Source organism: Dreissena polymorpha, chromosome 8, assembly GCF_020536995.1.
Source record: "Dreissena polymorpha isolate Duluth1 chromosome 8, UMN_Dpol_1.0, whole genome shotgun sequence".
In the NCBI taxonomy this organism is placed as follows: Eukaryota; Metazoa; Mollusca; class Bivalvia; order Myida; family Dreissenidae; genus Dreissena; species Dreissena polymorpha.
Window position 1 is genome coordinate 99,082,509 of NC_068362.1, and position 16,191 is coordinate 99,098,699.

Consider the following 16,191-nt stretch of genomic DNA (forward strand, 5'->3'; position numbering starts at 1 on the left):
AAAGAGTGACTGGCTTTTATTGAGAACCCTGAAAGACGATTTTTTATTGAACATTATGTTACTGTTCACAACCTTAAAATTCCTGTCATCAGTGTCCATGATACTTGCAACTAAAGTTCTGGCGTCCTAACTTGTTGCCTTTTATATTTTTAATATTTGTCCTCAACCAGCGGATAGCTTGTTTCATTTATACGTTTCGTCTCATATATTACAGATATTTGGTATCTGTTTTGGAAATAATACATTTATGGGCCGTGTTCTGCAAAAAGTTTTTTTATGCATGTGCGTAAAGTGTCGACCCAGATTAGCCTGTGCATGCTGCACAGGATAATCTTCGACGACACTTTACACTTTAGGCACATGCAATCCAGGGGTTTTGCAATCATTTAACTAACTTTTTACAGAACACGACTCATTTGTATGACAGTCTGTCATTTACCAAGATGGTTCAAATCATGTCCCTGGTGTCTAAATTAGCCCTTCCCTGGTTTTTATTAAATCTAAAACATGAGGACCAGGAGGCTAGACCAGGCAACCATAGTGCAACCATGTGAACCTTTAAAGTCAAAGGTTTGCTCAATCATTAAACACGCTAATAACATACAATTTTGTTCTAGTCATACCTTGGCAGATTTCTAAAATGATTTTGGAAAACATCAAAAGACATGTGGTGAAAAGTTCAGTTCCTTTGGGTCTCAGGTGTGGGTCTTTAGGCTGAACTTTGTCTTTACAGCTTTATACATTATTGTAGTAGGCTTGTTTGAACCTTCAATATCTTAGCATTTCAAAAAGTTGATATACTTTTGCTTTTAAAGACCTGGCTCAGATTCCTGTCGAAAGAGGTATTATTTGCTTTTCTGTTTTAAATGTTTCCATGTGTTCCTGATTTTCTTACATAGTTTATAAATACCATTAATGTGTTAAATACATGTTGATGTATTTATTAAATATAAAAAAATGCTATAAAAGAGATTTTTTTTTATCGAGATGGCAGTTACCTGGTTTGTAGTTGAGTAGCTTGTGTTTTGTGTAAAAAAAAGGAATGCTGATGCCTATGTGTACATGTAGTCGCACAATTTTGCACACCTTTATGCATTTTACTCATTATTTAGCTTTAGCTTGATGGTATGTTTATATAATCATTATGTTATCTATTCTGTATTTGCCTATGATAGTTTACTATACCAATGCTCTCTCTCCACTAAAGATGAGTGGTCATTGGTAAATCAGAACATTCTTTGTGTTTTTAGGTCACCCTAGCTCAACGTAATCATCCAGTGAGCTTTTGTGTTTTCTGCTGTTTGCACTGCCTTGTATTTTGTCAACATTTCCCTTTGCAACACTATAGAGGCCATTACCACTTGTGCTAATGATGTGACAGCCAAGTTCTAAACTGGGTCACATATGGATAAAACTAAGTGGCTAGGTCAATTTTGAATAAATAAGTTTATTTGAGTTCAAGAGGTATTTGTCTTTATTTCCGTTAATAAATGTTCCATTGATTAGACAATAATGAAACATAAGTTAATATATTGCTACACAATTATGCCTTGCTTTTAAATGATAATTTGCATATGACTGTCCCATACTGTTATGGAATATCTTTCAGAAGTGTTTTGTTCCTTTGTCCACTGCATGAAGTCTTCAGTATGTTGGTAGATTGTACAGGTTTTTAACCAGGTTTTCCGAAGGAAAAAACTGGTTATTAGATTGGCGAATGCGGGCGGGCTGGCTGGCGGGCTGGCTGGCTGGCGGGCTGGCGGAATAAGCTTGTCCGGGCCATAACTATGTCGTTCATTGTCAGATTTTAAAATCATTTGGCACATTTGTTCACCATCATTAGACGGTGTGTCGTGCGAAATAATTACGTCGATATCTCCAAGGTCAAGGTCACACTTTGAGTTCAAAGGTCAAAAATGGCCATAAATGAGCTTGTCCGAGCCATAACTATGTCGTTCATCGTCAGATTTTAAAATCATTTGGCACATTTGTTCACCATCATTGGACGGTGTGTCGCGCGAAATAATTACGTCGATATCTCCAAGGTCAAGGTCACACTTTGAGTTCAAAGGTCAAAAATGGCCATAAATGAGCTTGTCCTGGCCATAACTATGTCATTCATTGTGAGATTTTAAAATCATTTGGCACATTTGTTCACCATCATGGGACGGTGTGTCCCACGAAAGAATCACGTCAATATCACCAATGTCAAGGTCGCCACGACTAAAAATAGATTTAAAAAAAAAAACTTACAAAGGGGGTTAATTTTTTTTGTTCATTTCAAAAGTTCAGTTTGAGTTTTCTCCCTTTATCAGATTTTTTTTTCACAATGAAAACCTGGTTTTGTGACAATTTTGTCCCTTGTTCAAGATGTACGTCCGATATAGTGAACATAAAATAAATGCTTCTTGAAAAGCCTTTTGTTTTCATTTTTCAGGTCTCAATCAAATGTGGTGGAATTACAAAACATTTGTTAGTATCAATACATGTGTTTTGATGGTGAACAGCATGCAATGGTTAATAACATATAAATGGTCTTCAATTGTTTACTGCCATTAACATCAAAATGTTTTAACCATTAAACGGGTAGAATAAATTGCCATTATACAAATATTCATGTTTAAAGTAATTTATGAAGAAATCATGTACATAATCAGGGTTTATGAAAATGTATACTTAGTGGTTACAAGACACTTGTTCTCTTTTTTAGTAACCAACATTATATGAAAGCTAGCTGCTAGATCTAATTTTTTTACATATATGTTAGAGTTATGTAAGAAGATTTAAAAATGTTCTAATGTAGGAATTATGTTCAGCTGAACTTCATAGCTACACCAGATATGACTTTGCTTGTTAGGGCTAAATATATGTTAACCCTTTCCCAATCAGAAGCAAAGTAATATTGGCTGTGCGCAAATAGCATTAAACAAGAATAGCCTGCAAGAACTCAAAGTCTGTTCAGGTTTTATGCTGTTTGCTGCTCATCAGTATTTAAGGGCTGGAAATGAAGCCTTTAAAACTTGAATCTAGTAAGAACAGTCTTTAGCTTTAACATTTAACTTTCTTAAGGACAACAAATGTGTCAAAATGCTAAGTGGTAAAGGGTTAAGACCGAGTTTAATTATTTGTACTAGCAATCAATAAATTCATTTTAACCTAAATATATCAAATTTTTCGGTCCTTTTAATCACATATACATGTGTTCTTATTTTTTTTTGTGTTATGATGTTGATGTTTAATGTTTGTGTTGTTTGTTTGTTTGTTCATGTGTGTTTTTTATGTAGTAAAACTGGGTGTTTGCAACATTGTCTTTTCTTGAAACCTCTGCATTGGATTGGATGTGAGTTGAATGTGTGTTACACAGAAAAGCATTTTGTTTAAGTATGAATTCTGCGAAATATGTACTAAAAATTAACTACAACAATTAATTTTCAAAATATAAACAAACATTGTCTTTGTTGAACCTTTTCAGCCTCTAAAATATGCTTTTGTATTTCGATGTGAAAGAACTTTTATCTATTACATGTTTTGGTAACAAACATGATCTTATATTCAGTTATTATAAAAAATAGTTTGTAATACATATGGCAAAACTAGGACCAGTTAGATTATTGAAGATAACTTTTAGATACAGATATTAAAACAACAAACAAATTATTGTAAGAATAGAAAAATAAGGTCAGTCTGTGACATTTGTACAAAAATGTGTTTCACTTGAATTCATCGGCCCTTGTATTGTGACGTTATTAAAATACTTTCCAGTAAAGCAAGCGTCACAAAATAAACCACTTAGTCAGAGGAAAATGGGAATGTACCAATTTTAAGTCATTTTATGGGAATTTTTTAGGCAGCTGGGCACAACATAATGTCTGAAATTTCACAGATATACCTTATAACATGGTTCACTAAAAGGGAGATAATGTGGTCTGTTTTATGGCAGAAATAAGGGAAATCATTATTTAAATGAATTGCAAGAGTGACATTGCAGTGGTTTCTTCCCTTTATCACTTAACAATGTAACCCACTTTCAGCACAAATAAAGTTCTGCTCAATGTGGAAGATAAACTTTGGTGTAAAGTGTTTTAATTATTTTTATGTAAACTTGGATTGTGGTCTGAAATTCATGAAAAGGAAGGAAAATTCTTATAATAGTAAATATTAGGAAGCAATTCTGTTGGTTATGACAGCAGCATCTATCATGCTAGAAACTTTTGGACATATGAGCATTTGTAATCACCTTTTGCCTGTTACCAATCGTCTCTGATTAACATTTACCTTGTTTACTTGCTAGAAGTCACATTTATTTCTAAATGAGTCACGTTCTGAGAAAGCTGGGCATAATGCTTGTGTGTAAAGTGTCGTCCCAGATAAGCCTGTGCAGTCCTCACAGGCTAAGCAGGGACGACACTTTCCGCTTTTATGACATTTTTCGTTTAAATGATTCTCTTCTTAGCAAAAATTCAATGAAGGTGGAGAGTGTCATCCCTGATTAGCCTGTGCACACTGCACAGGCTAATCTGGGACGACACTTAACACACATGCATTGTGCCCAGTTTCCTCAGAACACGACTCAAATCATTATTAAGCTAAGAACATTTTTGCTTATTATGCTTGGCACTGAATTTGTTTATGTGAATTTGAAGGAAAAGTATTTTAACACTGTTTGACTGACATGTTTGCCCAACCTTTTATACAACTTTCATCAAACATTTATTTTGTTATAATGATATCTCAACCAAATAAAATAGTTACCCTTAACCCATTTATGCCTAGTTGACTCTCCCATCCTTCTCAATTGGATATATTTATTTCCAAAATTATGGATGTCTAGTTTATTTATATCTATATTTAGAATATTTCTTACAGAAATTCCTTTTAGCAAACAGCGCAGACCCTGATGAGACGCCACATGATGCGGCGTCTCATCAGGGTCTACGCTGTTTGCCAAGGCCTTTTTTCTAGACACTAATCATAAATGGGTTAATGGAAAAAACATGGTCGCCTGAGTGGGCAGATCAGTTATCATTATATATAGCCATATTGAAAACTTCTTAATGGCTTTGTGTGGGCGGGTTAATTGTTAATTAATATCTCAAATATAAAAAAACTGGAAACATTTTTTCGTATTCTTTTTATTAGCTCACCTGAGTAAGAAGTGCTCAAGGTGAGCTGTTGCCATCAGCTTATATTCTGCATCTTGCATTGTGTGTTGAGGGTGGACAACATTAAACTCATATACTACTTTAGATGCCACAGTTTTCATCAAATTTGTAGGTCGCCGTGGCATAGTGGATATGGTGTCCGCCTAGCGATCAGGAGGTCACGGGTTTGATCCCCACTGTTGGAGCATTCTTTAGATCTCCCCCACAGACACCAAGTACTGGATCTAGGCCCAGGAAATAGACTCGAGAGCATTTCAGATAGGCCTTAGGCTTTCTATGCAGTCTAGCTAAAATAAAATAGGTTTAAACTAAATTTAATCTGGATGAAACTTGATAAAAATGTTTATCTTGACATTGTCCTGGCTCAGAGTTGGAACCCATGTCTCATGCATTTAAAAACTATGTCGCCAGATCAAATCTTAAAAAATGTACCTATAGAGGCCACATTATTATGTGACTAAGTCTTGATGAAACTTGATGAATGTTGATCTTGACAATAAGAAGGCATTTAATCTTGAATCTGTGCCACTTGAGGTTCAATTTAGATCTTCAAGTCAAGCCTTCAACACCTAGTGTCTTTGAACTCAAGGCAGCGGAGTGCTTGAGGGTCATTGCCTTTTATCTTTTAAAAGCATTGAATGTTATTTAATCCTTGCGCAAGCAAAGTGTCGGAGGCTGATTCCACTTTAAATTAATGAAGGATTAATTTTGCACATAAACACTTTTATAAAAATAGATAGGAAAATTGATGGTATGGAAAAAGTGATCAATAGCGATTTTATATGTTTGTCTTGTTATTTAACAATGTTGAATAAAGTTTCCCAGATGTTTTGAAAAGAGATACAAAAAATTAATATTTCCTCACAAATGAAAAGCAAACCTTTATAATAAATGAATATGTTCACACTTAAGCCTTTGTTATGGCATACTGGTGCTGTTGAAATCACCATACAACAAATATTTTACTTGTTGCCATGTAATGTATATGTCAGATTAATTAAAAAGCATCAATACATGGTGTTTCTCCACAGTGTAACACTGAGTAATTGCTGAAAATCACGTGAGTTCCCAACCCACCTCTGAATGGATCAGTCTAATACCACACTCAAAATAGCATGTTTTGGCTTGATTAACCCTGATTATCTATACCACACAAACTCAGATGTTTCTAAATTCACCAATGCATCCTCAGGGGCATTGGAAGCAAATTGACATTGGGGCGGCGGAGGGGGTGGGTATGGGAGGGGTTATTACCCTTCCGTTGGTGGGGGATCCGGCCTCCCCCGGATTTTTATGCCCCCGGATCGAAAGATCGGGGATATATTGTTTTTGGCCTGTCTGTCTGTCTGTCATCAGTCAGTCATTGTATGTGTGTGTCACAAAACTTTAGCAACTTCTGCATATCTCATAGAGCTGCACATTTTGAGTGGTGAAAAGTCAAGGTCATCCTTCAAGGTCAAAGGTCAAATATCATTGTGTTTTTCGTTCCTTAGTTAAAGTTTGGTCATAACTTTTTGAGTATTGAAGATAGCAACTTGATATTTTGCATGCATGTGTATCACATGGAGCTGCACATTGTGAGTGGCTAAAAGTCAATGTCAAGGTCATCGTTCAAGGTCAAAGGTAAAATTTATGGCTTCAAAGCGGTGCAAAAGGGGGCATTGTGTTTCTGACAAACACATCTCTTGTTTTATCAAATTTGAGCATCAAATGGCGCATGCGTTTCTATGCCTGATACCTTATACACGTCTATTGCAGGCATGTTTTGAATGACAAAAGCTGTGACAGACAGACGATGGAAAAGTGATCTCTATATGCTGCAGTTTGTTCATTGTAGCTGGCGACACAACAATAGGGACTATGTGGGTTGAAAGAAAGTTCTTATGGATTTTTTTCCGGAAATTCCGTTTTGGAAATTTAAAATTGGTTGGTTGGTTTGGGGTAGACATATTGAAATTACACAAAATGTGGTAAAAAATAAATTTGCTTTTTAGAATTATCGATTTAGTTTGAGTTATTACAAGTTATTTAGGTATCTTGAGGTATCTTTAATTTTGTGATAATTAAGGACAATTGGATATCGGCACATTTGTTTTATGTCATACTTTCCTTTATATCAATAAAAAGAAACAAAGGCTTAGATCATAGCGGCAATTAAAGATTAAAGGGATTATCGTTATAAAAGAGACCATTCAATTAACAACATCATTTTACATGTGCACTACCGTGGGCGGGTGATGACAATCAACAATACATGTGTCATTACCGCGAAAGCGTGATAACATTGCTTCGTGGTAAAGATATTTTGAAATATACGTGTATTAAAATGAACAAAAAATGAAGAAAGTCCTTGCTGAAATTTCAGCCGCCCCTGCCGCCCCAGCTCCGACACCTCTGATCCTTACATGTAGGTTAAGTATATTGTTGCTTTTTAGTGTGCAATCCTGTGACAGTGATTAAAAACTGGAATAATTTGCATGTTTTTGAGTGTTAATCTACATTGTAAACCACCTGCAAATCCTGCAAGTTTTGAACTTAAGTGTTTTTGTTTTATTTGGCTTTTATGTTTTTTTATGCCCCTGAAAGAGGGCATAAAGTGATCGGACTATCCGTCGGTCTGTTCGTCTTTCCGTCACACTTTGCCTTTAGGTTTTTAGGTTTTGCGTTTAGGTTTCGAAAAATGCTCATAGCTTCTATGTCGCTTCAGATAGCAACTGGATATTTGGCATGCATGTGTATCTCATGGAGTTGCACATTTCGAGTGGTGAAAGGTCAAGGTCATCCTTCAAGGTCAAAGGTAAAAAAAAACAAATTCAAGGAAAGTAATAAGCTTCAAAGGGAGATCATTATCTGTACCTGCCAAATAAAAAAAAAATGAATAAATCAAAGCGCAGTAGGGGGCATTGTGTTTCTGACAAACACATCTCTTGTTTTATAAATATCTTGGCGGTCCTTAACATATTCACACTTTTTGTGGTTGAAAGTTTTAAATACCAGTACTGATAGCACAATCTTAATGCTGTGAACTGACACTTGCCTTCTTATCCAATTAATGCCTAACGTTTAGAAAAAAGGCATTGGCAATTAAATTAAGCAGCGTAGACCCAGATGAGACGCAGCATGATGCGGCATCTCATCAGGGTCTGCGCTGTTTGCTTAAAGAAATTTCTGTCAGAAATATTCCAAATATAGAAATAGATATACTAGACATCCCTAATTTTGGAAATAAATTGATCCAATTTAGAAGAATGGGAGAGTCTACTAGGCATAAATGGGTTAAATGAAGAGTAGGGAGAGAATGGATGAAGAAATAATATCCCCACAAAAGTTCTATGGCTGGGCTGAGAATCAAACCTGCCATCCTTATGCGTTGATTGTAAGGGTGTGTTAATATATTTATTTGAGCCATGCTCTGTGAAAAGAGGGTTTAATGCATGTGTGCGTAAAGTGTCGTCCCAGATAAGCCTGTGCAGTCTGCAGGCTAATCAGGGACAACATTTTCCGCTTTAATTGTATTTTTCATTTAAAGAAAAACCCTTCTTGACAAAAATCCAGTTTAGGCAGAAAGTGGTGTCCCTGTGCAGACTGCACAGGCTAATCTGGGACGACACTTTACGCACATGCATTAAACCCATTCCAATATTTGCATGATTTCCTTTCCTGAAAATGTTTCTGGTGTTGAATTATCTTACTAATATTTTTGCCCCCCTTCGAAGAAGAGGGGTATATTGTTTTGCACATGTCGATCCGTATGTCTGTATGTCTGTCCACCAGATTGTTTCTGGATGATAACTCAAGAATGCTTAGGCCTAGGATCATGAATCTTCATAGGTACATTGATCATGACTCGCAGATGACCTCTATTGATTTTCAGGTCACTAGGTCAAAGGTCAAGGTCACGGTGACCCGAAATAGTAAAATGGTTTCTGGATGATAACTCAAGAACGCTTATGCCTAGGATCATGAAACGTCATAGGTACATTGATCATGACTCGCAGATGACCCCTATTGATTTTCAGGTCACTAGGTCAATGGTCAAGGTCACGGTGACCCGAAATAGTAAAATGGTTTCTGGATGATAACTCGAGAACACTTATGCCTAGGATGATGAAACTTCATAGGTACATTGATCATGACTCGCAGATGACCCCTATTGATTTTCAGGTCACTAGGTCAAAGGTCAAGGTCACGGTGAATTGAAATAGTTAAATGGTTTCCGGATGATAACTCAAGAACGCTTATGCCTATGATCATGAAACTGCATAGGTACATTGATTATGACTGGCAGATGACCCCTATTGATTTTCAGGTCACTAGGTCAAAGGTCAAGGTCATTTGAACAAAAAGTTATCAGCTATTGTCATCACCTTGGCGTCGGCGTCTGGTTCAGTTTTGTGTTTAGGTCCACTCATAAAGTATCAAAGCTATTGCATTTAAACTTGGTACACTTACTTACTATCAAGAGGGGACTGGGCAGGCAAAGTCAGATAACTCTAGCGTGCATTTTGACAGAATAATGTGCCCTTTTTATACTTAGAAAATTGAAAATTTGGTTAAGTATAAAGTATCCTTTTTGCTATTGGGAATATAGCCAAATTTCGGCTAAAACATCGGGCCAAAAAAAAAACTGCCTAGGTCACTAGGTCAAAGGTCAAGGTCACAGTGACAAAAAACGTATTCACACAATGGCTGCCACTACAACTGACAGCCCATATGGGGGGCATGCATGTTTAACAAACAGCCCTTGTTTAATTGTTGTCAGTAATGTTTTAGTTTAATGCTCAGGCTGTAAATTAAGGTGTTCTTATTATTGGTGCTGTGAGTAAGGTCAACTCAATGGAACATGCAAGTTGTAACCAACGGTTTCCCTGTGCAGGCCATATCATTTTTATTCATGGCGACACTTTCTACTTTGATGGTCCAAGCTTCAAGGAATTGAGTCTCCACACTTATGAAAACACAGCCATAGAAGACTTACAGTGCTGTCCTGGATTGGCCTATTGGGACTGTGCAGGCTGATTATGGACGTCATTTAACAAAATACGCCTCATATAATTGTATGTTCTGTTTGTTTTCTTGCAGCTTGCATGAAGAAGATCTTAATAAGTTGAAGGATCAATATCATCGGTATTAAACATGCTTGACTTAAACATAATTGTAGTGGCTTGTAAATGCTTAGATCTTAACTGCCTTATAGTTCCCACTTTCTTTGACTTGTAAATTATAACTATAGTGCAGGCTTGTAAATGCTTCGATCTTTTAACTGACCTATATTCGAGTTCACACTTCTAGTAATTTTGACGTATTTGATTTGACTTAAATTATTTAAAGTTCAATTTGTTTATGTGGGAGCGTTTTCACGGCCGTTAATCATGGGCGCCACCTCGTTTTTGAGATGCTGTAATAAGTGAGCCAATGCTACTTCCGAGGTGGCACTCAGGCCCGGATGTTTTGAAATTTAACAGATACTTTTAAAGGTTAATTTGGTTTTATATGGGTTTTTTTAACATACTTTGCATTATTTTTTTAATCAGCCAATGTAGTTGGATTTAGAAAAGATAAATTCATATTTTTTGTTACAGAAACAAACAATCACAACCCAATTGGAAACATGAGGAGCTTTATAAGTTGTGGCATGGTAGAATTCATAAAAGCAAAGTAATGTATATTGCCTGTGTGACGAGCACATTTCCAGCCAATTAAATCGCTCATAACATAAAACGATTGCTTTGAACATGTACAAGTTAATGCATGCACAAAAACATCGGCTTGTAGCCGATCTAATAGATAAATTTGCATTTTCCAAAAAGAGATGGAGCCAATGCCAAGGAGGTGGCGCTAAGAATAGTTGGTGGCGCCAATGCACATTTAAAGCTATTTTAAAGTATAATATGTAATTTCATGGTTTCTATTATGTTTACAGGACATACATTTATTTTTGTAAGTTAAGAACTTTAGCACATGTGAGTCACGTGCGTTTTTAATTAGAAAATGTACATTTCTAATAATGTCTTGATGGATTTAAACATTTGTTTTTGTAAGATAAGAACATTTAACTAGATTATTATAAAAAAGTGAACTAAAAAAGACCAAGCTATCTTCAATTTATGGAGTTTATAGTGGGAAAATAACATATATGAGCTTAATTAAGATTTATTGACCTTGGCCTTTTAGTATTTTCATGTCTGTTCTTTATCTCATGTTAACTTCCAATGATTATCATCAAACTTGTCTATATTGTCACATATTGTCACATAAACAGTAATTGCATGTCTGATGCACAGCTGTATGCTATTATGATGAAAAAAGGGCTTTGGATGTGGAAAGTTGCTTATTTATAATATACATTAATATTACATCACAGAAAAAAGGCATCAGTAAAAAACTCCTTGAGAATTCAACTCGCTATGAACCATATGTTTTCATATTCTGATGTTTATCTGTTGCAATTTTGTTTTTGGTGCTTTTACTAAAGGAAGACGTTTATTTTGATTTCAAACTAGATATACAATCTTTTTTATTATTTTAATAAGATCTATAAATTAAATATAATATATAGCAATAAAACAACAAGACCTGTATACTATTATAAATATTTCTGTAGCATATTGTCTATAAATAATTATTTTTGCTTAGATACTGATGAGCAGCAAACAGCATAAAAACTGATTTTATGCTGTTTGCACAAAGCCATTTTCATTTTGGCTCTGATTTGGAATTTGGGTTAAATCATGATTTTAATAATATTAATAAGCATTACATTTAAATAATTATTTATCTTGTTTACAAATCCTTTGCCACATCCGGTCTAAAGTTGATCTTGATAAAGTTAAATATATTAAAGAAGTCAATTGGTTTTAAACATGTTTATAAACAAATATTTTATGTTTATGTCATATTAATGTAAGAACTTGTTTGAGGTTATTAACTGTTCTATATACATGTATATAATATATAATATGTGCTATTAAACAATTGCTTTCGAGCTTCATATATAACAAATTACTACCATTTTTATTTGTATCTAAACTAAAACGTTTAAATATTTTTATGCCCCTAGTAGGGTGGCATATAGCATTTGAATATTTGAATATCAGTCCGTCCGTCCGTCAGTATGTTCGTCCGAAAACTTTAACATTGGCCATAACTTTTGCAATATTGAAGATTGCAACTTGATATTTGGCATGCATGTGTATCTCATGAAGTTGCCCTTTTTGAGTGGTGAAAGGTCAAGGTCATCCTTCAAGGTCAAAGTTAAAAAAAATCCAAGGGAAGTAACAAGCTTTAAAGGGAGATAATAAATATTAAAATATTAAAAATATTAGTAATATATTTTAAAGGGATATAATCAAAACAAATAAAAATAAATCAAAGCGGCGCAGTAGGGGGCATTGTGTTTCTGACAAACACATCTCTTGTTTCATTATTAAAGATGACTATTAAATGAATAGTAAGAGCAATTCTACTCCCCCTTTTGTAAAATTTAGCATATTAATCTGGTTAAGGATTGCCTGTAACAATTTTATTTCTCTGTTAGTAGGTATTTAATTGTAATGTATTATGCATGTATATCACTTCTTCAAAAATGACCATGCAACTTAATATAAGTCTTAATAGGGGTCATCGTGCAGTTTGTCGCTCTGTCAAATCTTATAAAATCTTATAAAAATTCCTTTTAATTCCTTTATGACATTATTACTATGAAACCGTGATCAAGAGGTCACAGGTTCAATCCCCACTGTGGAAGTGTTCTTTTGATATCCCCTAAAGACTTCAAGTACTGGTTCTACTGATCAGGCCCAGGACTCATTGAATAGTCAAATTGCGTTGATGCTCCAGAGGAGCCCTGCAATTAATGGGAAGAAGAAGAAACCTAGTCGTGACCATAATTATTTAGGTCAAGTTTAAAATAAGGTTATGTGATGTTCCAAATAAACTCACCAGGTAAAACTGAAGACAATTGTTCTTTCACAAATACTTCACTCAAAAAGTAATTAAAAGTTTTTCCTTTTTATTAACTTTAGTTTGGATAGAGGTATTTTGCTATACTTTTGTGTGATGGTTACGGGGCCCATGCTGTTACAACTGGGAATTACATTGCAACTTTCAGATCATGGTTAGTATTATCAAGCGATTCGCGTTCTGAGAAAACTGGGCATAATGCATGTGCGTAAAGTGTCGTCCCAGATTAGAAGTCTGCACAGGCTAATCAGGGACGATACTTTCCCCCCAAATTGGATTTTTGCTAAGAAGAGACTACATTTAAACGTCATTAAAGCGGAAAGTGTCTTCCTTGATAAGCCTGTGCGGCCTTCACGGGCTAATCTGGGGTGACACTTAACTCACATGCATTATACCCAGTTTTCTCCGAACACGACTCAATTATCAAATTATTTTGTTTTGAGTTTAGCAGACTTGGCTGGGGATTTCACTTAGGGCCAGTCTAAGTTCAATCACATTTTAACCCATTTATGCCTAGTGGACTCTACCATCCTTTATAATTGGATCAGTTTATTTCCAAAATTAGGGATGTCTAGTATATTTATTTCTTTATTTAGAATATTTCTTACAGAAATTCCTTTAAGCAAACAGCGCAGACACAGATGAGACGCCACATCATGCGGCGTCTCATCTGTGTCTACGCTGTTTGCCAAGGCCTTTTTTCTAGAAGCTAGTCATAAATGTGTTAACCATTTACCACTAAGAAACGCACTTTGACACATTTAAAGTCCTTTAGAAAATCAAATTAAATTGAAGTCCTTTCTTAATATATTCAAGTTTGAAAGGCTTCATTTACAACACTAAGATACTGATGAGTAGCAAATAGCATAAAACCTGGACAGACTGTGAATTATTCGCAGGTTTAGTGCTTTTCTGTTTTAGTGATGTTTGCGCATAGCCATTTTCACTTTGCTTCCAAGTGGGAAAGGGTTAAACAAAGAAAACAGTTTCTGCTCTTAAGTTATAGTTTTGATGGAGATTTCATGGTTAAAATTTGTGTATAGGCAGCTACTATGCAGAGCAGGCATTGGATTTCATAAGTTATTTGAAGTAAAGTAAACTAATTAATTTTTTAAAAGCAAATATAATTTATTTTGTGGAATGGCAAGGTTTCTTGTAAAAGTCTATATTTTCCGGTTTAATTTTGCATATGGTTTATCTATTTATTTGAGCTCGATTGCATAGAAAGCCTTAGGCTTATTTGAAACGCTCTCGAGTCTGTTTCCTGGGACAAGAACCAGTACTTGGTGTCTATAGGGGAAATCTACAGAATGCTCCCACTGTGAAGATCAAACCGGTGACCTCTAGATTGCTAGGTGGACACCATATCCACTAAACAGCTGCGAAATGTGTCGTGAAATCTCAGGCTTATCAGGGACCACACTTTCTGCCTTTACTGGATTTTTGCTAAGAAGAGACTTTCTGCAAACGATAAATACCATAAAAGCAGAAAGTGTCATCCCTGATTAGCCTGTGCAGACGGCAGAGGTTAATCAGGGACGACACTTTACGCACATGCATTAAACCCCCTTTTCACAGTGCACGGCCCAATTACAATGGATGACCCACACACAATGTCCATAACACTATTAAAGGGGCCTTTTCACAGATTTTGGCATTTTTTTAACTTATTCATTAAATGCTTTATATTGATAAATGTAAACATTGGATCGTAAAAGCTCCAGTAAAAAATCAAGAAAAAAAATTAAAAAAGGAAAAGAACATTGCCCGGAGCAGGTTTCGAACCAGTGACCCCTGGAGTCCTGCCAGAGTCCTGAAGTAAAAACGCTTTAGCTTACTGAGCTATTCCGCCGAGTACACATTCTTGACGTATTTTATACCTTATATAAGCAATCTTCGTAGTTTCACAAAATTTAACGACAAAAAGAGAACTCTCCAAATTATTCAATCGTTTCGCGTTGCAACGCTTTATAATTTTTAGGTTTTAAAATCGTCAAAAGATGCATATAATGGCTATATTAGAGCATGGTTAATGTTCAGTATTACTGTTTCCTCACAAATATCATAACTAAAACGAAAACTTACGAATCTGAAACAACTTTTTTCAATTTTGTCAATTTACCAAAGCGTGAAAAGATCCCTTTAAAGTGGACTATGAAGAGGAAGTCAAAACAAAGTGTCTTTGGACAGCTCTTTTTAAAGAGCTAATTACATTGTGAAAACTTAGAATGATGTCTTTATCAATGTAAAGCCTCTAAGATTCACATGACAAAATCAACATTTTTGTGTTTCTATAAAAACTGGTTCAACTTCATCCTGATAGACCTAATATAAATGTCCAAACATGAATGTCTGGGGAGAATCTTAGTTGATAATTATTAACTCTTTCAGTGCTGGAACCAAATTTTGAAGGCCTTTGCAAACAGTTTGGATCCAGTTGAGACGCCACAGGCGTCTCATCAGGATCCAAACTGTTTGCTATTCTGATAGTATTCTTTGAAGAAAATCGAAGAAAATGCTAATTTTAGAAATTCAGCAGACAACATTTTAGCAGACGACAAATTTCCCAGCATGCAAAGGGTTAACTCCTTTAAAATTCCTAGATAAGTATGTCATTGACTGATAGTAATAGATGTAATTCCTTAAAGTCTAGTAATAGATGTAATTCCTTAAAGTCTGATGACACTGCTGCTTATTTCTGGGGCAAATGATAGTGTGGTTAAAGGTGCACAGACATGGGTTGAAGAATATGTTGTAACAGTTTTTACGATATTTTATTTTATTAATTTAAGTGTATTACTGTAACAATCTGCTACCTCAACATAGTACTTTTCCGTTATGTTTGATTTTTTGTCTGCATTTGTCAAGCAAGTGTTGGAATAATCATTTCCTAATGCCTCTTTAGGAAAGTGTCTAAAAATGATGCAGCAGAAAACTGATGAATGTCAACTTCTCTGAAATTGCCTTCAAATTACATGATCATTTAATTAATTCGGAAAAGATGTCTTATACATAGTTCTTGTCCGTAAATGCTACTTTGTTGCATCTAATAAGGTTGAATAAATTA

The 16,191-nt window shown here is 35.2% G+C and overlaps 1 protein-coding gene across 3 annotated transcripts in view; it reads left to right on the plus strand.

Moving 5' to 3' along the window:
- LOC127841825 (NAD kinase-like) overlaps positions 1-16,191 on the plus strand; it is a 49,225-nt gene that overhangs the window by 504 nt on the left and 32,530 nt on the right. Inside the window, exons 2-3 of one of the 3 annotated variants that reach the window (XM_052370941.1) lie at positions 816-842; positions 10,245-10,289. The exons of 1 other annotated variant lie outside the window; for it this stretch is intronic. In XM_052370941.1, the coding sequence (XP_052226901.1) occupies positions 816-842; positions 10,245-10,289 (72 nt within the window). The remainder of the gene's footprint in view (positions 1-815; positions 843-10,244; positions 10,290-16,191) is intronic. One more of the 3 variants, XM_052370942.1, reaches the window with a different exon arrangement.